At 49.6% G+C, this 25267-nt stretch overlaps 1 protein-coding gene across 4 annotated transcripts in view; it reads right to left on the bottom strand.

The window, feature by feature from the left end:
- The window catches only part of FRMD5 (FERM domain containing 5), a 39172-nt gene that overhangs the window by 12768 nt on the left and 1137 nt on the right, over positions 1 to 25267 (bottom strand). For all 4 annotated transcript variants that reach the window (XM_039362059.1, XM_039362062.1, XM_039362061.1 and 1 more), the window contains exons 2-7: positions 5854 to 5958; positions 4766 to 4808; positions 3952 to 4030; positions 2944 to 3041; positions 2383 to 2506; positions 719 to 806 (exon numbers count right to left, since the gene is read on the bottom strand). In XM_039362059.1, the coding sequence (XP_039217993.1) occupies positions 719 to 806; positions 2383 to 2506; positions 2944 to 3041; positions 3952 to 4030; positions 4766 to 4808; positions 5854 to 5958 (537 nt within the window). The remainder of the gene's footprint in view (positions 1 to 718; positions 807 to 2382; positions 2507 to 2943; positions 3042 to 3951; positions 4031 to 4765; positions 4809 to 5853; positions 5959 to 25267) is intronic.

The following is a 25267-nucleotide window of genomic DNA, read 5'->3' as shown; positions in this document are numbered from 1 at the left end:
GTTTCTAAGTGTGGCCTGGCTTATTTCATGGCAAGGAAACGGTCACTTGCCGTGCAAAGCCATGGTCCGGCAGGCAGGAATCCCACTGGGAAAGCTGGGCTGTTTGTGGGCCATGCTCTAGGCGTGCAAAACAGACAGCTCTCTGACCTGGGAGATGCCGTGTGGCACTCAAGGAAGCCTCACACACCAATGTGCAGGTTGTCCTTCTAGACACTGACTTAAATATTAAAGACACCACAAGAGTCAATCTGGCTGATCTGACAAATATCTTTCTGCTGCAGATCCTTTTTAAACTGCTTTTGTTGCAGAATTTCCTTTCAAATGTTTTGATTCACTATTAGCATTTAAATGCAGCTGCGCCCATTTCGCTCTATTCATTTCTGGCAAAGGGGGAGGTGGCAGTATCGCTTCCAGAGCTGAGCAGATTCTGTCAAGCAGCAATTTAAATCTGGCTCAACCGGGGAGCCCTACAAAACCAAGGGGGCAGCAGAAAAGGACCAAGGTGTGCTGGGGGGGGGGGAGTGACGGTGTGGAGAGGAGGACTCAGCCGACAGGTCAGGGGCTGCCTGTCTTCCACGGGGGAATCCAGTCTCTCCCAGGAGGAGGATTTTGTGGCCAATGCCACAGCCGGCAAGGGCAGCCAGTGCTGCTTGCGTGGGGCCTGAATGCCAAGGAAGGCGGCTGCAGTCAGGCAGAGGACGGGGACCCCACCGTGTACCTTGCAGGGATGTGGGTCCACTCCGTACGTCTCCAAGGTCTGCGCTTTCCTGAGAAAGTTCAGCTCTGCCATTGCGGGGGTCTGCCCACTGGAAGAGAAGAAGAGGGGGGGAAGGGCAGCTGTCCCATGGCGCCAGGAGCTCCAAGCCCTGCCTGAAGCCCTAGAAAACCAGTGGGGCATCCTGGTTGCAGGCCCGAGCACAGACACCGTGGCCTGGCTGCCTCTGAAAGCCACAGCTACACAAGGGTGTGCTCAGGCAAGGCGCCGACAGACGGCGGCTCCGCCATCCGGGGCCCAGGGGAGCAGCCCAGCGTCAGAGGCAGGAGGACGCAGCTTATTGTTTTATGCTGATGTCAACTTTGCGTGCCTAATTTGGTATTATTGATGGGTTTCATTTTGCATTATTAATTGGTCCTGCTTTCCTAGCCCAGCCAGAGAACTGTCAGGGTGAAAGGCGGCCTTAAATGTTCTGACAAAATGTTAATACATTAAGTAGCTAGAAGTGCTTAGACAGGTTTTAACATGTGATTTCTTAGATGCCTCTTGAATCATGTGAGATGCAATCTTCTTGCTCAGTAATATAAGGCTATAGATAACAATGCAGCAGAGAGAAGGAAGAAAGGGAGGAGAAGACGAGAGAGGTCCCAATCCTCTTGCATCTGCTTGAACTGTGAGCAAACTGGGAGAGCAATTTTCCCCAGGGCGCCTGGAAGCCAGAATGCCTCCTGCCAAATGGGGTAAAACTTAAGCGGTTTTCAAGCTCAGCTCGGCTGAATTCTTGCAAACTAAGGCCTAGAGATTTTCAGTCCCAACTGCAATATAATGTTGGCATTGTATGGGATTAAATTGCCATCTGGCTGAATTTGCATCTGCTGGACCGGGCCATTTGTATTTCAAAGGGACCATTTCGTCTGCACACAAGCCAGGTGTTCTCCTTAGCCGGCTTCTCCCCACTCCAGAGACCCTTCCACCCGTTCGTGGATCTTGCCCTGTTCTGTGTTCTCCTTCCCTGGATCAGGCAATGCCCTGAGGTGATTCATGGCAGCCCTGCCTTTTATTAGTTGGACCATCTTCTGGCCTGATCCCAGAAGTCTTACAGAGCTAGAGAGAGCCTTGGTTCTTAACTCCTCCTCCTTCTAGGGATGCCCTGGAGCCAGGAAAAATAGTTGGGGCTACTAAACCATGTTTTGTTTTGGAAGGCGTCCACCAGGCTGCCAAACCAAGAAACGGTCCTCTGAGGAGCTGGAAGAAAACAGGGTGACCACGTCTTTTGGGTGCAGCTTTAAAACCAACCATCCCAGTTGCTGGGAAGGCCGGTCCCATTAGCTGACCACAACGCAGGGTTGATCCATTTGCAGGGTAGCTTCACCCTTGTGATCAAGTACCGGGAAATCTCCTCTGCTCTAGCAAATGGCCAAGGCCATCAGGAAAAGGACAAAAGCCAGGATCTCTCCCTGAGCAGCTCCAGGCACACATTTCCTCTGCCTTGAATCTCGGTTATTGTTCTAAGGTCCTTCAATTCCCCCCAGCAATGCTGAGCTGGAGAGCTGAATCAGAGATCGGAACTCCCGACTCAGCGCAAGACTCGCTACGGGAGACTTCAGGAAGCGGCTTTGCACAGTGTGGGAGACAAACGAACAAGCAGAGCAGCTACTAAGAGTCACCTGAGCTCAATTTTATGGATCTCAGCAATTTTCCTCTCCAATTTCTCAGAGTGTTTGGGGAAAAACTGGAACTTGGAACTGTATCCCTCTGGGTGTTTTCCAGGATCATAGTCACCAATTTCAGCTGTAAGCAAGAACAGAAATTACCAATAATTATTGACTTTGGCAAATGTAAGCAAAGGGGATCTGGGACTGTTGTTTTAGAAATAGCCCCTTAACCAAATACATTCTCCAGGAAGCTGATTGGCTGCAATGCCTGACGTTTATTTGGAGGACCCCTTTCCGCCCCAGGAGGATTGCCAGAAAAAGGCAGAGATGCTCTCTTCTCTTCCTTGAACTATTTTCCCTGGGAAGAAAATGGGTCGGGGTACAAGTGGACCCCCAAGGCCACGTCTCCTTTGCCAGTCCTTTGCAAAAGCCCACTGAAGAGCTCCTGCCTGGGGGAAAAAGGGCTTAAAGGCAGCCCAGCTTAATTGTGTTGCAGGGGGCAGCTTCAAGAAGGCCTTGGTGGCCCCCCCGTATTCCTCCCCCCCAAAGGTCTCCGTCTGAACTCCTCCCTACCTTGGAGAATGTAGGCGGCCAGCAGAGCAGCGTCGGAGGTCTTGCACAGGAGGCGCCCGTGATACAGATCTCGTTTGATCTGCAAGAAGACGAGATACCTGTCAGGGGAACCAGAGCGAGAGCGGTGAGTGCCTTCCTTCCTGCACCATCCAAAGAAGCCACTCGGGGCCTTCCCAAATCCCTTCCGGGCCTCTTCCGGTGGCCAATCCTCACCAAGCTTCCCTCTCCCAAATGGGTCCGAAGAGGGCTCCGTTCAAAAATGCCCAGGCAAGGCCGTTTCTGACCCCCACCCAACCCCTGCCAGGGAGGCAGCCTGGAGGAGAGCCTTCACACGCCTCTGTTCCCTTTCTGAGCTCGATGCCTCAGCCAGCCCTTTAGATGTACAGCTAAACTCTGCTCCTCTTAACAATACTGTAACCCCTGGGGTGGGATAGTTGGGTTGAAGACAGCAGGAGAAGGCTGCCCAAGTTGTGATCCAAGGGGGAGGTGAGCAGCAAGGAAAAACCTGTAATGGGTATATCATACAGGGATGCCACCAAGGGATGGACCAAGTGCAGCTAGATGACAGCTGTAAAAACGGAAGATCCACTGCTCCTGGCTTTGAAGGCATCTCAGCAGCCCTTGAGAAGACAGCCCAACCTGAAACCACCACAATACCTAGTGGAAAGGGGGAGATTGGCAACCTAACCTGTCCCAAAGTTCTAACGGATCTCATCCTCCAATTGTTTCCAGCGGGAGGCTCAGAAGCAGAATGTAGCCCTCCCTGGAAGCTGTGGCTGGCAAAGCAGGTCCTGAAAGAGACCCTGCTGGAAAGTAACCTCCAGTTTTTTTTTTTCCTTCAGGTTTCTTTGCTGTCATCGCTGCCTCCTTTCTCTCCTTCCTCACTGAGGCATCAGAGCAACAAGCAAAGCCAAGAGCCTCTGATGCTCTCAGTCTCCCCCCCCCCCGGCCCCCAGCAGCTTTTCCTGTGGCCAGCCGGAAGTGGGGCAAGGCCCCTCCCCCTCTTACCTGGTGATCTCCTCTTTCAGAGCAGCTGGGTCAGTGGGGTAGAACTTCACCCGGAAGCACATCGTGAAAGGGGGCTGAGCTGCAGAAAAGAAAAAGGTCTCAGGTGGGCTGGGGGGTCTACAGGAGCCTATCGGCCCCCCAGGGGAGCCTTCCTTCACCCTCCTGCTGCGTCTCCAATCTGGCTTAGCAAAAGTAGACTTCCTCCAGGGCAAAAAGAGGAAAGGAAAATTCAACAACTGCTCATCAGAAATTGGAGAATGTAATGTGACAAGAGGAAGGGAGCCACATCTAGGAACAGACATTATTTGTTGCTCAGCTACTACTAATCCAGCTAGAATCCATTTGGAAAAGTCTGCACTTCTCTCAACTCAGTGGATCCCATCAAGTCAGGAAGAATGAATGGAACCAGATTCCACTAACACATCACGTTCACAGAGGTTCAGATGGCAGCACAGACCACCCCACCAACATGCAGAACACAATACAGCGTTGTATGATGCACTATAGTGAAGTTTCCAAACCTTGCCACTGGCTGTGATCCTCTGAATGGGATCACCGAAATGGCCTCTAAACTCCTGAGGAGGTTCTGATACTTGCTAGTATAAGAATGGATTAGGAATAGGGATGGGATGGGATGGGATAGGGCTGCCCCTTGTCAGCCCCCACCCCAGCACGTACTTCCTCCTTCTTTGGAAACTGCTGCTTCACTGCAGTGCACCCACCACCTCCCCCTTCAGAGATCCAGTCCCTCACACACTGCCAAGTTACAGACGTGCCAGCTCACTGAATAGCGATCATGAAGATAAATACTTACATCGCATTTGTTTCACAACAGACTTTGTGAATTCCAGCCAGTGCTGAAGCAAGAGAGAGAGAGAGATTCAAAAGCGGGCAAACAGAGGGTGGCTGCACTGTCTTTCTGCTCGCCCCCCCCCCCAAAAAAAAACCTGGCTTCAGTTATAAAACTGCACTAGCTGCAAAGCGGTTGGAGCTGAGCAGAAACCGTGTAGAGCTCTTGTAGAGATATTTGGGGTAGCTTGCTTTCAAAAGCCTGGAACCCTGATCTTCACAAGGCGAGCGAGATTTGTGCCTGTAAATCACTGGGCACAAATCAAGCAGGTGGTGGGCTTTCAATATTTAGGACGATTTTTCCACCCCTGGCTATTTTGCCCCAGAAGCTCAGCATAGGACAGTCCCTTTCTTAGGTTCTTGTGATCCTAAGGGGGTGGCTTTTTCTAGCCGGCCTCTAATTATCTGACGCCCAGGCATTGCCCCAAGGCTGGGCTCTTTTGCTGGTAATGCAGCTCTGGCCAGGACAAGGCAGGGTCAAGCTCTGCCTGGCTCCCTCCTTTGACTCCCAGCACTGTAGCAGAGAAAAAAATAGGGGTGTGTGTGAATCTATTGCTCTGGTTACCAGAAGAATGGGGTTGGGAGATTCAATTTTTCCAGCCTGAACTGTGCTCCAAAAAGCACTGAGAAGGGGTAGAATTTCATTTAATTTCAGTTAAATCAGATTAATTTCAAAGATACTCCATTCACACATAACCATATAATATCTACTAATGTGGGTGTCTCATCCAAGGCTTTCAGGGCCACATGGAGCCCAGGGCCTTTGCTGAATATCTCTGACCTCAAAGTGTGGTCAGGTATAAACCCAAGCTAGGAGGCTTTTTGACAATTGGGGCAAAGCAACGCCAGTCTTTTAAGTGAGGTGGGGGGAGGGAGGGCAGCTCTTCTCTGGTCTTCTCCCTCTCCAGAATAATGCAGGAACAGTTGCTGGATTGGAGCTCAAAGCCCAACAAGCAGGAGTCCCTCCACCTGCAGCTGCTTTGCGGGCCTGAAGACCGGGCACGAGGAAGGGCAAGGAGCTCAGCTGACCGAAAGCACCAAGCTGGGACTTACCCTCTGCTTGTCGGGGTCAACAAAGCGGATCCCAAAGTAGTCCTTCTCCAGGAGGTTTAAGTGATGGCACAGAAGGTCAAAGAGGAACTGGCCTTTGGCATCTCTCTGCAAAAGAAGGGCTGGAATCAGTCAGGACAGCGGCCAGAAGCCGGCAGGCAGGGAGCCTGGAACAGGAGGAAGGTCTGAAGACTCCTCCTCCCAGGGATGGACCCAGACCAGGTAGTAACCGCAGCAGTAGATGCAACTTTCCCAGAAGTAACACGCTACTGTGTGGCCTAGAGCATCAGGAGATGGGACAGGTAGTGCGAGGCAGATGCAGCCCCCCCTCTCCTCCCATGCTGGATGGTGGTGCGGAAGTCTTCTTCTGTGTGAAGTATTTTTTTCCACCAATAATGGCAGAAGAGACGCTGGCCAGAAGCACCTCTTGAGTCACGAGAACCTCTGCAGATCTCGTCCATCAAAGGACGAGAAAGGCAACAGCTTAACGACTGCTGTAAAAACAGTCAAAAAAACAGATCTGATCACATGGGTGCCTCAATTTGTGACTGTCCTGACTTACGACTGAAATTCCAGTGCCAAGTGCGGTCATATGTCAAGGACTGCCTGTAAAGGTTTGCAGCATTCCCTGAAAGTCCCTGCCAGGCTCCAAAAGCCAAAGATACACTGAGTTATTTCAAGGCAATTTCCTTTCTTGTTCTTCACCTACCGTCAGAAATTTTGCCAAACAGTCTCCTTGCCCCACTAAACATAGTCTCTGGGAACTATTAGGGAGGAGCTGTCTTCATCCTTTTTCTCCCACACAAACTATCTAGGCTGCTCTGCCTCTTGCTCCTCTGGAAGGCAGCCCCTCCCTCCCAGCTGGGAATCCAGACTACCTTCCACCACAATCTCTCTTCCAGCCTTGGGACTGAAAGTTCTAAACTTCCTCCCTAAAACTGAGTTGACCACCTCTGAGCAAGTGAAGCCCAGGGAAGTAGGACTGGTACCAGCAGGCAACACAGGATCTCTTAATAACAAGCAAGAGATGGAAGAATGCAATCCAAAAAGATTAGAAGGAGGGAAGGGAAGGGAAGGGAAGAAAAATTTCCAGTCAGCTGAAGCAACTGGAGATCATCTGTCTTCTGTGCTTCCACCCAATCCACCCAGGCCTCTGCAAAGGGAACCATCTGTTTTCTCCTCCTCACATCAACACATTCTTCACATCAAACATGCCTTAATGAGCCACAATTAACAACAAGTATGAGACATGCTTGTGTCAGAACAAACCACTTAACACCATTCAAATATTCATAATGAACTGAACACAGGGGGATTCTCCATGATGCATATTTGAAAGAAAAGAGCCCTCACACTCACAACTGCAGCCTCCAGATGGCCTGTGCTGAGGGGCTTCTGGGGACACATCAGCACCCATCGAGCTCAGCTCTGTGGAAAGTGGGACCAGGAAGCATCTGCTCTGGTAACCAGAGTTACCTGAAGCTGTGGACACTTTGCAAGGACAGAGAGGAAGCTGGGAACAATAAAAAAAACACAGTCTTGTGGCATTCACTATACTGCAGCCTCCCTGCCAGTCTGAATGCCAGACAAGGTCCAAATCTCTTAAGCTCCTGGGCAGGTAAATAGAGGCCGGCCCCTCTCCTTCCACTTCGAATGTGGTGCTGACTGCTCCCTGTCCTCCTTTCTCCAAGCCAGACAGAACCTGCAGCCTGCTTGAGATCAAGCAGTGCCTCTTCTACTCCACTGTGACCCTTCCTGGAGGCTGCCCACTTCAGAGTCAAGGAAATACCTGTTGGGGTGACTGGGATGAATCCCCAACTGCAAGGGGAGCCCAATGCCAGCCCCTCCTTTCCCAGGACCCATCGCCCAGTGGGACGGGGTCAAAGAACATCAGCCCCTGGCAGCATTTTCTTCCCAATCCTCTTCATTTGCTTCTCCTTGCCAGGCCTTGCAGCAAACTCTAGACAATTTCTTCAACATTACAAGACACCGAGTACTTAAGAGCAACCTGGCTGGCAGACTTACAGTCTCTACCTACACAGAACCAACTCTTGTCCCAAGAAAATAAAATGTCTGGCAACAAAGGGAAGACTTTCCCGCAACATCTCTTTGCGCAGAGATGGATTCCCAGCTGGTATCAGGATACTTGCCATTCCCCACCTGCCTCTCTGAAAGCCAGATCCTGCCAGCCAAAGGAGGGTCTGTGAGAAACTTCTTTTCCCTTCGGTTCCTCTCTACAGGCTGTTTCAGCTGCATTTCTATGCTCCAGTTTCTGTATTTCTATTTGTGTAAACTGCAGTGCTTCCTCCCTGTCTGTTGCTCCGTTCCTTTTAAATAAATTGTACCTTCTGGGCTATGTGTCCATCACGAGTGTCTTTCCTCCAAATTTTAGTGATGTCTTTGGCATCATACTTGTCTTCCTGAGTTAGGACTCCAGTTTTCCTGTTTATTTCACTTGGTCCTGAAATAGCTAAAATTTGGAGGGCTCCATTTACTGGCTGGAAGCTATAGTTGGAGCTTCCTGAGAAATGCCCCACTTCGACCTTCTTCTTTTGCTTTTGGATCCTGCATTTGTGGCCCCAATCCCTGGCTGCACGTTTGGTTCTGGGCTTCTGCTACCTCCTGCTTATTCTAGTTTTAAACTTTCCTGATGAGACTGGTGAAGTGCCTACAACGTATTTCCTTCAAGTTTTTGCACCATGTAGCTCATCTCTCTAGAGGTACCAGGGGCTTTTGTTGCAGAATTCAAACATTTCTTGACAATACTATCTATGTGGCCAAGAACCAAGTTGTGTTTAGTTTTGATGTCCCCTCAAGTGGAAAGATGGATGAAAAGAAATACTTTTATTTTTACTTGGGAATATTCCCAAATATTCCTTTGGGAAAAGCTAGTTAACAATGAATCTGAATAGTCTGGGTAACCTCTCTGTCATGTCCTGGATACGGCCACCGGGAAAATAATACATCTCCTGCACTGGCACGTTAGGTTTGCATGGGGTAAGACTAGAAGATCTCCAAGGTCCCTTTCAACTCTGTTATTCTGTTTGCACACAAAATCCAGTGGGTCTAGGTCAGGGGTAGGTAACCTTGGCTCTTTTATGACTCGTGGACTTCAACTCCCAGAATTCCTGAGGCAGCATGGCTATTTTTTTCAGGCATGAGGAAGTGAGCAGGACTTACTGATTTTTAACATATTGCCCCCAATTCCCATAGGTGCTGCCACTGCCTTTCTCCGCAATGTTCCCACGCCTCCTTTCCAAGGTCTCCATGGCACACAGGTGTACTAGCCACAAAGCCACCAGACCAGAAAATTTCTTCTGGAAGGTCAGAAATGGTCAAGAGCTCCAGATCACACCTGCCCCAATGATGAAACCTCAAATGAGCTAACTTAAAAGGAATAGTTTGATTAACAACTCTCAATTGTAGCTATGGCATAAACCACAGCTTACCAATCGTGTTCACATAAGCTAAAGCCAGATAAAACTATATGACCTTCAAGTGTGAAGGTTAAGGCACTTGCCCATCATCTGGAGAGGCTGAAGCCCAAATCTGACCTCGATTAAGCCACACACCACTGATCACACAGCACCTTAGGGCAAAGCCAGAGCCAAAGCTTGTTTGAGTGATTAAGTGGATGACTGCCTACAAAAGAACACCGACCCCATTTCTACCAGCTGCCTCAGAGCAGCATCCTGGCTGTCCTTCACAAGGCTGAGCTGTCACGGGATGACTGTCCGTGGGTTCCTTCTGCTGACTCGCACGGATGCCCAGGCAGCCCCTGGGAGAGGGAGGAAGGGTTCTCGCTAACACTTCCTGACAGGGTGGAAATTCACTGCCATCAGGGGGAGCCACAGGCCACGCCAGGAGGCTCTTTGGCAGCGGCTGTGGCACAATGTTCAAACATGTCACTTTGGATCATATCGCTAAGTCCATAAATAAACTCTGGTCTCCACTCAAGGGTATGGAGCCTTCAACAAACGCTAATCTGAAGATGTTTTCCCCTAAAACCAGACTCCAATCCCCTCTTGGATGTTATCAGAAAACATCAGACATCTAAAGGATAACTGCCAAGACCAGATCTCCAAAATCCAAAATGGGAAAGAGGCATCCTGTCTACTTCCTGGTTTAATTCAGTCAGTGAGACATTTATTTTAATTACAGCAAAGAAGCTAGAGGGGTTTTGCCTTGCTTTCTCCCAGCTTTATGTAACTGAAAAAAGTTCACTAAAAATGAAATCAATGAAGAGAAGAGCAACTATTAAAAAGTTAATAAGGACACAGTTTCTCCAAAAGAAGTGGGAGGCAACTCGCACCATCCGGTCCCTTGGGGAGGGCACCGGAGTGCTGCAGCTGAGACCTTTATATTTCAGACTTTCTTATCTTCTCAAGGGTGAGCTGAATGGCCATTCTGTTTTTCTGTCTAGGTAAGGAAATACCTCTGAAACAATGACCCAGTGTGACACAGATTGTCTAGTAGATAGATAAAAGTATTTATGAAAAAAATCTTGGAATAGTGGTTGCGTGCAAACTGAAAAAGAGCTAGAAGAGCGATCTGACTACAAAACATGCAGTTTTAGGCTGCATCTATACAAATGCAATAACAAAATAATGGAAGTAAGTATTCTATTATATTAGGTTCAGATCCATAAGCCACACTGTCAAGGAGGAGTCAGAGAAATTGGCACAAGTTGAAACAAAGGCAATGAGGAACATCTGAGGATTGATATATTATATGCTTGTTCGGGTCAGAAACTTCATAATTAAAATAAGGCATACTATATGACATAAGATTCAAAATATAAAATACAAGATTAAGCTATGTACAAATTAAACAGATCTTGCCCAGAAACTAGCCATGTTAATTGCGTTCTGTCGCACTGCCATAAGGGACAGAAGACAAGGCAGGCAGAGGACCTAGGTTGGGAGATGCCTGGGCCTTGCTGCTTCTGCTCTACCGTGAGCAATCACCTTGGCAAGACAGAGGCTTCTCTGCAGAAATCAAATATGGCCACAGGGAAACAGTCCCATCTGCTGTTGCTAGTCGGCAGCTGGAGTTTACATAGCCGAAGCATTCAATAAAGACGACAGCAGCAGCCATTTCTAAGCCATAGCCTGAAAACGGATCTTGTTTGGAGAAGGAAGGAGAAGCGGAAGGTAACCAGCACCAGGGCTTCTCTCCTTGGGGGTCTCCTCTCTCTGCCAGGGTCTTTTCCCTAGAAGAGCCATCTCCTCCAGGCAATTCAGCAAAGGCGCCAGGCAGGTGTAGCCAACTAAACAAGCACAAGAAATCTCTCTCATTCAGTTATGAAGAGTACATTCCCATCTTAGTATTGAAACGCACACTCAGGAAATCGGGACTTGCTTGGGATCAGCTCAGCACATCTCTGGAGCTTTTGCAACAAAGAAGAAAACGGGGTGGGCAGAGGTTTAGAAAGGAGTCGACTTCCATCCCAATTGGGTCAGAGTTAACGCTCTGGCAGTGTCAGAAGAAGGCCTCTTGCGGCCATTCAGAAGGGATTACCTGATGGAGATCTCTTTGACCGCCTGGCCAGGGAAGATTGGGCAGCACTCCCAAAGACTTGCAAGGATGGAAGGGCTCAAAGGGGCAAAAGTCCCTCCAGCCTCTCTGAGGGAGCCGTCAGGGCCCGTCATCCTCCAAAGGCCCCCCACGTAGCCATGGAAACAGACACGAAAAGAAGTTCAGCTGCAAAGTGGAAGGAGACAGTTCTGGCTTCTATGCATGAACTCTCCGGGTCGGCTGTTAATAGCTGAGGCCTTCTACTTATCCAGAGTCTTTATTGTCTCTTTAATGAGTTCTCTCTAAGTAACCCTAAAGGAGACTCCCGCCGGTTTGCCAGCAATTGATTCCTTCCCAGCCACACAAACTCTTGCAGAAATACATTGGCTTGATTAACTATTGATAACCCTGGCTTGTTCAAGCACTCATTTGCGGTCTATTTTTGTGCTGTTTCCTTTTGTTGCAAATGTCCAAGGCTTGTGTCGATACAAGATCCCTGCTGGGGCCGGGGGACTAATGCTGCATTTTAAGATGAGCAAAGCACATCCTACGGGCCAGGGTGCCTTTCGGGACTCCTCTCTTTCCCTGGCCTTGTACTGCACTAACTTTGAGGGAGGGGTCATCTACCTTTGCACCCCAGGAGCTTTGGTGGCTGTTCTGCCATTTCCATGGCCCAGTTGCAAACAGCTCATGGCCCAGAGGTTGGGAACCCCAGTTCTATATTACTCCGACTCTCTACATGGAAAAACAAATCTTTGTCTTACATACCTTTAGGAACATATAATGAACTCTTCCCATATATCTGTAGGCTCCATGTATATGATGCCATCAGGTCAAGCGCCCTCAGCTGCCCCTCTTTGCTTGTCGCCCCTCCTTCACCTGAGCACCATTTCCAGGAAGCAAAGTCTGCTACCTCCGCTCCAGGCCCAGACGGGCTCTGGAGCCCATTTGCTGTGGCCTCTTTCATGCAAACCAACCGACACTGAGCAGTTGCACATTGTTGGAAAAAGGTAGGCTAGGCAGGCTGGTTCAGCAGAGAAGCAGCAGTGGAAAAGATAAGGTTGCCATGTACCACTTGGAGCTTCATCAAATGGGCAGAGAAATCCTGGCGCCCAGGGCGGCACAGAGGCTTCCTCAGCAGAGCCACGTCCCTTCCGGATCCCACCCAGAGCCACGGAAGAAAAGTCCTTTGCTTTTACCATGGCAACAAATGGATTTTCCAAAAGAGGCTTGTCAAAAATGCTTGACATTTTGAACAGAAATAATCACCGGGTCTTACAGGCGCAAACCAACCAGCCAACCAAGCCAGTGGGGTTTGCAAGGATGTGCTGGGAAGGGGTGGGGAGATTGCTATTAGCCCCCTCCCTCCCCCAGGGATTATCCAAGCCTTTGTTTAAAAAAAGTTCAGTCTGGCTCTGGCTCCCAATGGGCAGGGCTAAGCTGCACCTCCTCTCCCACCCGCTCACCAAGGTGCTGAACCTGAGCAGCCCTTGGCTTGGCCAGCAGCTTCAGTTCCTGGGGAAACGCCGCGGTCACACTAACTTGCAGAGAGCAAGAATCACTTGGCCCACAATTTGAAATCTGCTTCCAAATAAGAGAGGCAAGAATGGACCGAATAATGCTTGGGTTTTATGCTGTTAGAGCTGTATTTTAATGGAGAGTAAGTCATTTGGCAGGCTGTGGAAGGAGTCCTTCCTCGTGTGCCTTCTGGCATTTTGGAGAGGAGCCTCTGCTGCAGAAGCCGACCTTCCAGGAGTTCTCCCACTTGAGCCAATGTCCAGTCCCTGAAGCCAAGAGGGATCGGGAGGGCAGGACCCGCTGCTTTATGGCCACTGCTGGCCTGTTGCCAACAGTCAGAGCAGGCCAAGCAAGCTCGTCTTGGAGCCTGAAGAATGGAGTAAATGGTCCATGCGCTTCTATCCTTGGCAGTGAAGAAGTGAGGAGTTCTGTGCTCGGAAGTGGATCTTGAGAGAAAAGAGCAAATGAGATGCTCCTGGGAATCTGTTTAATGTGCTTGTTTAAGTGTTTAAAATAGAAGTGTGTGAATAGATATCAAGAGCGAGAGTAAAAACGATCAAACGTAAGTGCCCCTGGTGTATTTTCCTCACAAATCTCTGACTTGAGCTCCTCAGAGGCCCAACGGGCTGCTCCCTCCCCCGACACTCCTGCTGTCTCTCTGCATTGCAGCAGGAAGACAAACTGACCTACTGGAATCTGAGGGAAGAAAGTGAGACTCTGCAGGATCCTTCTTCATTGGCAAACATCTCCTGCAGATTTCTGGCACAGCCCATCCAGAAGACCAATTTTGCACAACAGGAAGAAACCCTCTCCTTCAAGACCCAAGAATCCAACAGAGCCTTCTAAGACCTCATCCAGCACGGCTCCTTGCCAAGTTCTTTCAATAGACAGACTCCTAGGGACCTTTCTGTGTCCCTCAAGAAAGAAGAAATGCTCCTTCAGCCTATCAGAAGAGGGCAGTGCAACCAGCAACTCTACACAATATAGAAGAGGCTTCTAAGTATACGGAAGAGGTGGACCAAGCAGCTCTCCCACTCTGAACACACCTGAACGTTGTCTTGTTTCACTGGTGCTGACATGCAGATGGGGCGGCAAGGGCTCAGAAAACAGGCCTAAGTCAAGCCAAGGAACAGCCGAGCTGCAGGTCCACCAAAGGCCCTACACTCACCTGCAGCTTTACATTTAGAAGGCAGAGGTGTTTGGCCCTGCTGCCTGCATATGTCTGCCCTTCTTTGCAGTGTGTGATTACCCTGTGGAGTTCATTTCTACGAGATGTGTGGTGGCCACTAAATTGGATAACTTTAAAAGAGGCTTGCATAAATTCAAGGAGAACTATAAGCCTGAAGATTCCTAACTGAAGGGAGGAGGGGCCAGCCTTCGTTTCCTGCTTGAGAGCAAACAGGGGCATGGGGGGGGGGGCTCTGTGAGAATTACAGAGTCACAGAATCACAGAGAGGCTGGACTGATGCCGTGGAGCTGTCATGCACATTTTCTAATCTTCTTATCCTTGTGCGAAGATAGACAACTGATTTCTCTTCATGGGGAGGCAGAAACAGCACATAGGAAAGCTGCACTAAAATGGCTGTTTGGTCGAAGGAAGCCGAGCTGAGGTCTTCTGCTGCTGTTTCTACTGATGGATTCTGAAACCGGGCCAGGTGGCCAGGGGAACCAGAAGACGAAGGAGGCCGTCTCAGAAACACAAGTGGAGTCCTCAGTCCCCTGCCCAGTCTCCATCACACATGTACCTTTCAAAACTGAGAATGTTAATGAAAATATGTTAGGATGAAAAATTTAGCACTTTGTTGAAAAGGAAAACAATCTATCTCTAAGTCTGTAGAAGGAAGGAACATCCATCTTGAGTTTATGATGTCGCATCAATAAAAAGAACAGGCTGACTTGACAGGATACAATGGAGAGGCTTTCAGCGGCTGGAAGGACTCAGAACTATAATGGTAGGAACAGACCATTTTATCTTCTGTTAATTAAATGAATCCAAAAATGACTGTTCTTCTTCCTGTCCTGATTTTTAATTTCCTTCAGCCCTTATTGACACATCTTCTCCACTCCTCCGGCTTCGGCACCGTCAGGCGATAAATCATCCTCTAGAAACGCTGCAGCAGCACAAGCCCGGCCATGATCTGAGCAGGCACACCCCCCCAATCCACCTCCCGTCCTCAAGGCCCTGCCCCCACCCCAAAAGGAGGTTTCCCTACAGTGCCTTTTTGGTGGGAACATGTGGAATAAGGGGACCCCTGGATTAGACATTCCCAATTCCTGCAACTATTCTTCATAGGTTTTGGCCTCCAGTACTCTAATCACCTTTGTTGCTCTTCTTTCCAGAGTCTCAACATCCTTTTTATAACATGGTAACCCAAACTGGATGCAGTATTCAGAGTATGGTCTTACTAAGGCTTTATAAAGCTTTTATTCGCTCTCCTCCCATCTTTTGGGACCACACCTGTTCTTCATCTGTCCCTGGAGACTTGGATTTATTTACATTAATTCATTTCTCTCTTACCTTCTCCTTGTCTATCCTAAGCAACAGTCCCCCTACTCACCCCCACAATGGCAAAGCTACAGTCATGGGGGGGCTCCATTTCCATTTGAAACAAAATTCAAACAATCGTTAAATTGCTAATCTGCAGTTTCCTTTAATTTCCATTTAGCAGAAAATTCACATGGTGAAGATATCCCTTCCTCTTGTTTCAATGTGAATCAAAAATCCTTTTTTACCACACAGTACAAACCTTTGCAGAGGAAACATCTAAGCCTCTTTCTAAAACCTTTTTCTAGCCGGGCCTTTTGCAAAAACGTAAAAGAGCCCCCGATAAACACTAAATGTTCTAAGGGTACAAAAAGCTAGGAAGCCACTAAACAGACTTCAGAGCTTGTTCCCTCCACAGCCCCCTCCGTACTGCCGTCTTCCGTTCCTTGCCAGGGCTGCATCCCCTCTGCTAACCGAGCCAAAAGGTCCCATCTTCCAATGCCCAGCAATACTGGCAGTTTCAGTGGCTAGGAGGTGATGTGCCCAACTGCCGCCAGTGTTCCTGCCCCTTTCCGGCAGGCGCTCAGCTCCTCCGGGACTGTTTGGGAAGGGTCTTCTGAAGGCAGCTCCTGCTGAGAGCAGCCCGGAAGGGCCCTGCATTCAGGGCAAGGCTGGCACCTGGAGGGGCTTCTGCACTGCCTCCTCCCAGGAGTGTCCTTGCCGGGCCCAGAGACGTCTCCAGGCTGGGGGGAGCAACCCAAGGCTCAGGACAAGCCCCTTGCACAAAAGAGGCTCAATACCGCCCCACAATAGCCCCTTGTTCTAGGCAAGCCGCCGGACCCGGCCAAGGGGCAGCCTCAACATCACACAGCTCCCGCAGCCTAGGCCACAAAGGAAGTCACCCTCTCAACACCTGCCCGACTTCAGCCTCAGGCCGTCCTCTCCGGCTCTGCCAGTCCTGATCTTTTTCCAGGCTCAGATGTCAAGCTGATTGGTCCGTAAGCCTTCCTCCTCCTCCTCCTCCTCCTTTGGGGCCTTCTGGGGTGTACTCTCATTGACTTGAATGCAGGGCATCCACACTGCCCTCCCCACACACACATGGAAGCCCCTCCAGACACCTAATTGCTCAGTTTGAGCATTTTGCCAGAATCTGCATTTCCAGCCTCCTCTTTCCAGAAATGGGAGCCCTCTGAAGACATTGGCCCCACAAACGGAAGGAGGCAGGGGAGGTGAGGGCTGGCCTCTTGCTTGGGCTGAAAATGGCCCCATGCGTCAGCTCACCCCCTTCTCCAGAGAGCAATGCCTTCGGCGTTTGTGGAGTAAATGCAGCGGCCACTTATCCCACGTTGTTCCCATAGTAATGCTCAGCCCTCTGAGCCACACAAAAGGCCCCTGAATCAAGACAAAGGAGCTGCCATTTCAGACGGCACGCTGAGGGAAGCCGAGGCACCGACAGGCCTCCCAGAGAAGCAGACGCTCCTGTGACTTTTTCGTCTGGAGCTTCACAGTTCACTCTTTGCCCAACGAGTCAGCAGGACTCTGTGCCTTTTTCCTCGCAATGGCATCCGAGGGCTGCCCTCTCCCTTCGACTGGTGCCCCCTCAACCCTTTCTGGTTCCCAAGGGAGCTGCTGGATCGGCTCCAATCCAGTTGGAAAGAATGCAGAGATCTGGAATACTGCGGCCAAAATATAAGGGTGCTGAGGAAGTGAAAAGAATGCAGAGAAGAGCCGCAGAGCTGGTGAGGAAGTTGGAGGCTGCACCCTATGAAGAGCAGCTAAAGGGGAGGGGAGGGGAGGAGGCAAAGGGTGTCCAGTATAACCATCAGTCTCGGATGGTCTGAGGATTCCTGCCCCGGGGGAGATTTGTGCTAAGACCCCCCAAGTCCCGCCCATCCCTATCATTTGCTGCTCTCCACGCTCTCGGAACTCCAACTGGTATTACTGGACATGGGTTAAATCCAGTCAGGAAGGGGACCTGGTGTCCCTAGGATCAGTCATCACTGTGACTGGATCCTTAACATCTATAAACTACTTTAAGATAATTTTCTATAATTTGGGTAGAGGATAAAAATATCTTTGGAAGATCAAATTCCATTCCAATCCCCTTCTCGAGTGTGAGGATGTGATTCTGGTGCTGGCCTAGAAATCAAGAGATTGTGAGTTCTAGTCCAGCCATAGGCATGAAAACCCATCTAGGTGGCTTTGGGCCAGTCCTTCTCTCCCTCCGCCCAATCATGGGAAAAATAAGAGGAGGAGGAGGAAGGAGTATTAGCTACGTTTGCCACCTTATTTACAAAAAATAAGAAAGGTGAGACAAAACAAAATCTAAAATAAAAACTAATAGTAATAAATAAAATTTCTCCCCTCACCCTGGTAACCAGACAAGCGGCTGTGCTCTTACAGTTTTATTGTAGGACAATGACTGACGAATTCCTCTGGCATCATTTTCATTCTCCGCCAGCCTCACCAGGTGAAGGGAAAAAAAAACCAGCTGTACCAATTGCTTTCTTGGTTAAGGTGGGGAAAGGCTGGTGCCTGTGGCACAAAGGCTTAGCCTCTTTCGACTGGCTCTCACTGTTCAATGGATCATCTCTGACCCAAGTTCCTCTGAAAGGCCAGCCAATCTCCATCCAAATACAATCAGGTTCACTGGTTAGAGGGGGACAGGAGGGGATGTGGGGCGAAGCAGGAGCAGGTTCACAAGGCACATTGGGAGAATTTCCTTAACAAGCCCTGCAAAATTAGAAAACTTAACCTCAGTTTGTGGAAAGATCTATGCTACTGGTAAAACGATGAAACAGAAACTTGAAGGTTTCTCAAAGAAATTTTTCAAATCGGTGTTTCTCAACCGTGGCCACTTTAAGATGGGTGGACTTAACTCCCGAACCCCCCAGCTAGCCATCTCTGGGAGTTGGAAGTGGCCACGGTGGTTGAGAATCACCACTCCAGATAATTCATACTTTGTGTAATCCAAGGTTACTCTGAGCCTCTGTTCCACATTTGCCCCCTTTCCTGACCTTTTGGTGATGGTTTTGCTCTCTCCTCCTTCAGGGCCTGTTAGCCATCTATCACAGCTCACCAGCCTCCTCCCAGGTCCATCCCCCACGCCACCAACTTCTTTACCGGTCTATTTTGGGACATAGATTTACTGGTCTTTCCATCACTTGGACAGATGCTAACCCAGAGTCCGGAGACTATAAGGAATTAGATGACAGCCATCAGATTTGTATTAAATCCCTGCCAGATAGAGAAGCTGCTCTCCTGGATCCAGTCCAATTCCAAGTCTTAGTGATCCACAGGGCCGCTTTCCTCTACCAGCATCTACCTGGCCAGCTCCTCCCGAGGGATGGAGGGAGGCCCCTCCCTGCCATCTGCCTCTTCTCCGGGGTCTCGAGGAACGTCCATGCAGAGGCTGCTGCTGTTTTAGGTCTATATAAAACATTGTTATATTGATGCTATGCTTTTTATCTTCTAAGGCATGTTTTATATTGATTATCACGATGAGCTCAATTTCTTTGACAGGGCTAGTATACAAATCACTACACAAGGAATAACAGAGTTGGAGGTCTTCTATCCGACCCCCTCCCCTGCTCAGTAGGAAACCCTAAACCATTCAGACAAATAGTTGCCAAATCCCTTCTTAAAAACATCCAGTGCTGGACCACCCATAACCTCTGGAAGCCAGATTAACTGTTCTGGCCCTCAGGAAATTTCTCCTTAGTTCTAGGCTGGTTCCCTCCTTGATTAGTTTCCATCTGTTGTTTCTGGTCCTGCCTTCAGGCGCTTTGTATCCATGGATGAAGCAGCCTGGCAAACCCCCCCACCCACCTGGCTTCCTCCTCTGACATTGTGCAAGGCAGATAGGAGCTGCAGGCTGGGGTGCCTTTATTCCTGAAGGCAATTTTTCATTCCGCAGCCAACGCTGGATGGCCACCTTGCTCAAGGCGGCTCTTCTCCTCATTTGAACAACCGTCGTGGTAGGCATCAGGAGGTGAAACGGAGTCAGGCAGGCCTGAGCTGATGAGCGGGATGGACATCCGAGTGGCGGCAGAGGAAGCAGCCACAGGCAGCTCCCAACTCATCTCTTTCAGCTTGTAAAGGTTCCTCTGAGGACAGAAAAGTGGGCTTGCAAACTGCCTCTCCGTTGGGGACAACAGGCAAGCTCTTCAAGCACAGTCCAGGAAAATACAAGTGCACAAATTTGTCTACTCAGCTCAGCGGTTCACCTGCTGGCCCCAGCTCTTCCTTTGTAAGGATTTTGTCCGGGAGCGGAGGCAGCCATTTCAAACCCTCCCTGCCATTTTTCAGCTTTTCAAAAATGGACGCTTCTTGCCTTCCTGTTATCATTTCATTTATTCCAAGCAGAATTGCTTGTGATGGAAGCAGATGGGACACAGCTGTCTCTTAATTGGGCCAGTTCATGCTGCAACGTGGCTCCAGATTTCCTTGGGGATAGGCCTATATACGGCCAAAACGAATCAGGGTAGTGATGCACTGAATGGCCTCCAGCAGAAATCCCTGGGATTCAAGACAATCAAAATACTACAACAGATATAGCCCCCCCCCTCCACCCCACTCTCTCCTGAGGGCTTCTACACAACCCTTCCACTTTGCATGTTGACACACCCAGAGAGAGTCTACAAGAGATTTCGGGTACAACTATGACCTGGTGGGCCATGACCTAGTTTGAGGAGAACCCTTGAGATCTGTCTTGGGAGAACTGACCAAAGAGATCACTGCCAGCTCTGCTTCCCTTCCACAAGCTCTGGCTTGGCGTGCAACGGGAGGAAGAAAGGGCGCCTCAATGCCCAGGCAAGGAGTGGCTCAGAAGGTCTCCCGCGTCTTCTTCTGGGAAAGGCGAACAATCTACAGGGGCAAAGCAGTGAATCTTCTCACGGGAATGCCAGACTGAAAAGTGAAAGGCAGGTCAGGAAACCCCAAGAAATGATTAACTCCTAAGGGTCTCCAGCCAAGCGCCTTCTCCTCACCCCCTTCCTTTGGGGAAGATATAATTGACCTTCATTCACTTCAAAGTAGCCCAGGTCATCCAGTGGCAAAAACAGCTTTGCGTGCTTCCTTTTTAATGTTTCTGTGCTGCCTTTGTGAAAAAAGCACAGAACCAAAGGAGCATAGATAGCATCCTAATACGGAGCCCTAACTGTAATAAAAAGCAACACGTAAACAGATTTTAATTTTGAAGTGATTGCAGAAAAAAAACGGCTGCCTGTCCTTCAAGGGAGAGAACGGCTTCTCAAAAGAAACCCTCTGCAGGTACAGGCACACACTGACATCACCTGTTCCTAAGCAGTGTTGCGCTTCTAAGGGACAGCTGGCAATCGAGGCGGGTCTTTTGGTGGGGGTAAATGCCAAGCACAGAACACACGTTGACCTGCCACCCCTTGTGGCAATGGAAGCTTCCAGAAGCTCTCCAACCATAGTCCTACTCAGAGCAGACCAAGCCCGACGCAATCAGAGCACCGGTAACAGGAGCTACCCCTGAGGACGGGAGCAGCTGGTGCACCAGTTATAATTCTGCCTGTGCCCACCTTGCTTCCCAGCGCCCCTCCCAAGGAGCCCTGAGGCAGCAAAAGACCCAGAGAGGTTCCAAGCCCTTCTGGAACAGATTTGGTCCCAGCCTTTGGACCTGCCTTGCTGCTGGTGAAGAAGGGCTCCTTCTCCGGGTTGAGCCAGAGGCCCTGGCCGCCCAAAGGCAGAGAGGTCACGAGGGTCCCGGCAGGGGGACAACCTAGTAAAGGAAAGGTAACCGGCCCGGCCAGTAAAAAGACCCTCCCTTACCAGAAGAAGCAAGGCTGACCCCAGCTTAGACCCGTTTTTGGCTGGACGGGGGTGCCCCATGAACGGCCTGGACTCTTGCTGCCCCCATTTTCATAGCATGCCCAGGAGGGCAATGGGGCCCAGGGGTTTTTCTGGAAAAGTGGATCACAGAAGCAGCATCTTTTGCACTACATTCCAATTTCAAATTTGAGATTTAAAACCTATTAAATGTATCGGGCGAGGGGTCAGGGAGCCAGGACAGCCTTCCTGCCTGTGTCAGTAGGTGCAGGGCTTCTCCTGCTGACAAACATTTCGCTGTTCCTTGGAGGCTGAGCAGAAGGAGTGAGAGGATCACCAGCAGCATAATAATGGCTGCTCCCTTCAAAGCAGAGACGAAGCAGGCAGGCAGGCAGACGACTCGCCTCATCCGCCCTGGCTGAGCCCAGACAAAAGCCATGGGGGTGAGGGACGGAGGGAGCTGCCGTGTCTGGAGGCCCCTCATGCAGCTGGCTGGGATTCAGTCTCATTGCTAGGACGCCTAGACCTAAAGACCTGGTATTTCGTCTGCAAATAAATTACAGTATGCAGGAATTGAATGGGGCCATTTAGATCACAAAGCCCTCTCCTCTTGTGTCAGAATCCAAAGAGCAGCATCAACCAATGGCTGCCGGTCCTCCACTTAGACATGTCCACTCGCTGGAGGACTGCGGAAGCTTTGCAAGAAAAGACTGGACAACCACTTGACTGAGATGGAATAAGATCTCCTACCTTGGGCCCCTGGGGGTTGGACTAGAAGACCTTCAAGGTCCCTTCCAGCTTCTCTTCTCTTCTCTTCTCTTCTCTTCTCTTCTCTTCTCTTCTCTTCTCTTCTCTTCTCTTCTCTTCCCTTCTCTTCTCTTCTCTTCCCCTTCCCTTCCCTTCCCTTCCCTTCTATTTAATGGGGAAGGACTTCAGCTGTGCCTGCTCCCCCCCCTACTGTTGCAGAGGTTCCTGGATGGCTCTTCTCTGAAGCTCTTTGCATTAAGTGACAAAAAGGAAGTTTCTGGGTCCTCTCACCAAGACCAGCTCAAAGCAGCAGCTTCTTTGTGGCAGCCCCTCAAACACTGGAACACTGCTATCATGTCACCCCTATTTCGTCTTTTATTTAGACTAGCCAAACCCAAGTCCTACAGTTCTTCTTATGTTTTAGTCTCCTAGTTGCTCTTCTCTGAACTTTTTCCAAGTCTCAACAACTTTTTTGAGGTATGATGACCAAAATTGGTTGCATATTCCAGGTGTGGTCTTACCAGGGTTTTATAAAGCGGTACTAATACTTCATGTGATCTCTGTTTATAAAACCCAGGATTGTATTAGCTTCTTTGGCTGTTGCTGCACATGGCTGGCTCATATTCAAGGACTCTCACAGTTACTGTTTTTAAGCCAGGTCTCACCTAATCTATACTTGTACCTTTGATTTTTCCTGCCTAAATGTAAAACCTTGTTTTTCTCCCATGTAAAATTAATTTTGTTGGTTAGGGCCCATTGTTCGAGTTTGTTGAGGTCTTTTTGGATGCTGAGCTTGTCTTCTGGGGTGTGGGCTCTTCCTGCCAGTTTACTGTCATCTGCAAATCTGATGAGTTCCCTTCTATTCCCTCATCTAAGTCACTGATGAAGATATTGAAGAGTCCTGGGCCTAAGACGGAGCCTTGTGGCACCCCACTGCTTAATGTAATTTTGTCTGCTTGTTGATGGACATCCAGAACTATTTTATATAATATTTGTAGCCATATCTCTTAAATAAATGAAATATACTGAGCACCAGACAGAGCTGAATTTCAATCCCTTCCACCCCTCCCAGTTGTAGAATTGAGTCATGTTCCGTCTGAGGACCCCCTGCCCCCCCTGCAGAAAAACACTTTGTCTTTTTAACAGGACAGACCAAGGGGGCTGAAAAGAGAAAGGGGGGCTTTGCCCAGCAGCCTCAGAGCTCTGAGAATGAACAGAGACCGTGGGAAATCAGAGAGGTTGCCACCTTTGAAAGGAAAAACACAGAACCTTTGGTGAGACTATTGCATACAACCACTTTTAATTTAATTGGGGGGGAGGAGGAGGTAAGTTCACTTTATTGTCTGTAGTATTTTATGTTTTCTGAAACTGTCCAGTAAATTGGGTCCTTTTGTACAGACCCAGGATCTCAGCACCAGTCAGGGTCTGTTGGAGCTTTATGTTTTCCTGCATGCTTTTTCTACCGAAGGCTGCCTCTTGCTGTTTATATCCATAGCTGAATTTATTTATTAAACTTACATGCCGCCCATCTCTCCAAAGGTGACTCTTTGACTGAATCCTTTGCAGGCCACTATTTAAAGTTAAAACCCATATATGTGAATATCTTTTCCTTTTAAAATAAAGTATGTCAGTATTTGTACTTTGTGCTTTTATCATAACTGTCGGCATGACTATGAGCTGTTTGGGAAGAGGGGTTAAAGGTGGGCTCTAAATTGCTGTAACCAATAAGTTGACCTTGAGTTGTGACATCTGGCTCCGTTCTCAGTGGCTGAAAAACTGCTCCACCTGCCAGCCTCAGGGAGGCAGAAGCAGCTCTCCGGCTTGCCTAAAATTTTGGAATTCGGCTTTTTTTTCTCTGGCTTGCCTAAAATTTTGGAATTCGGCTTTTCTAGTCCTTTGTAGTCAACGTCAGGGGCCCAAGCTCTTTTTTGGGACTAGGCAGAGGTGAAGGAGGGCAGCAGCTGGAGAAGGACCCAGCAGGTTCGTGGGTATGTGGAGGCCATGGCCTCCTGGCGATCTCTGTGTGACTCCCCCCCCTCAAGAGTCTCCCACTCGGTCTGTTCACTCATTCCTCCCGCTCAAGGCCCAGCCTGACTAGAGAAACGTGGTCTCTCGGGCAGAGTCGAAGGAAGGGTGTCGTCGCATCCCTTTCCCCTCGGAGCAGGCTGGCTAAGTGGAGCCCTTCCCCACTCGGGACCTGCTCCAAGTGGGGGCTCTACCCACTACGAGGAATGGGGGCTTAACAGGGGAGGCAGCAGCATTTAATTGAAATGCTGCCTGGATCATCAGAGCTGTCTCTGCTGGAGAACTACAGGAGAGCCAGTCTCTGGCAGCAGAAGAATCAGGAGGCGTGGGGTAAGATTTTTCCCAACTGCATTAAAAGACATCGGTTGGAAAAGGGACTACTGGAGTCCTCCTGATTCTTTGGGATCAGCAGTCTTTCTTTCAGTTATTTTAGAGTTATTTCAACTAAATGCCAAACAGCTGCAGGGATTTTATAGTCACGTGTTCTGATTAAAATCCAGTTCCTCACATAATCAAGATAATGGAAATTCTAGGAAATGCGCCTATTTGTTTTTAAGTGGCAACGCGCAGCCTACTTTAAAGCCAGCACACCCAATAAAATCCGAGCCCCAAGTCAGGAAAAAGTTGTGTGTTTCGTCTTTTCCCTCAGAATGACCTCCGGTATCCTCCCTCTTTCTTTCTCTCTCTCTGCAAGCAATTGGGAAATTCCCATTTTGCAGATGCGGTTTACTCCCAGATGGGAAATGTTTGGAAAGGAAGAGGTTGGGAACCGCCTGCGCCCACTGAGGGTGGAACCCCAGAAAGGGTCAAAGCCTCTGCAGAGCCGGCTTCTCTTTGCCCTTAGACGATCAAAGCCATCCAGCGATGCCGGGCCAACCTTGCACTGCTGCCCTCCAGAGTTCTGCTTGCAGTTCCTGCCCTGCCAGCACAGATCAGGTGTCCCTGAGGCCAGCACGAGAGCAGGATGAGGAGCTGGAGTCGAATCTTGCGGCAGAGCCTCTGGCAGGCAGATCTCTGGGTGCAGCTCGCAACTTAACACCAACCCTGTCAAGGGCTCCGCTCTGCTGGGTCTGTGAGCATCTGGCTGAGGGGCCCAGGTCCCGACGGAGGGGCAAGTGAACTGTGGGGCCAAAGCAACTGCCAGAGCCAGGCCCTTCTGCTAAAACGGAACAACTGTTTCCATACATCTCACTAAGTCCAGTTTCCTGACAGTCACAATGGCTGGGAGCATCCATCACACTACCCAGTAAAGCAGACTTCGTGATGGCAGGACGAGGGTCTGAGAGCACAAAACCAGCTCAGTACTGGGACTATCCTCCACCGGCAAAGGGA

The sequence above is a fragment of the Crotalus tigris genome, unplaced genomic scaffold (assembly GCF_016545835.1).
Source record: "Crotalus tigris isolate CLP2741 ecotype Arizona unplaced genomic scaffold, ASM1654583v1 scf7180000019364.2947544272:3078424, whole genome shotgun sequence".
Taxonomy (NCBI): Eukaryota; Metazoa; Chordata; class Lepidosauria; order Squamata; family Viperidae; genus Crotalus; species Crotalus tigris.
The sequence above is the reverse complement of the archived record's forward strand: the minus strand, read 5'-3'. Positions and strand labels throughout refer to the sequence as shown.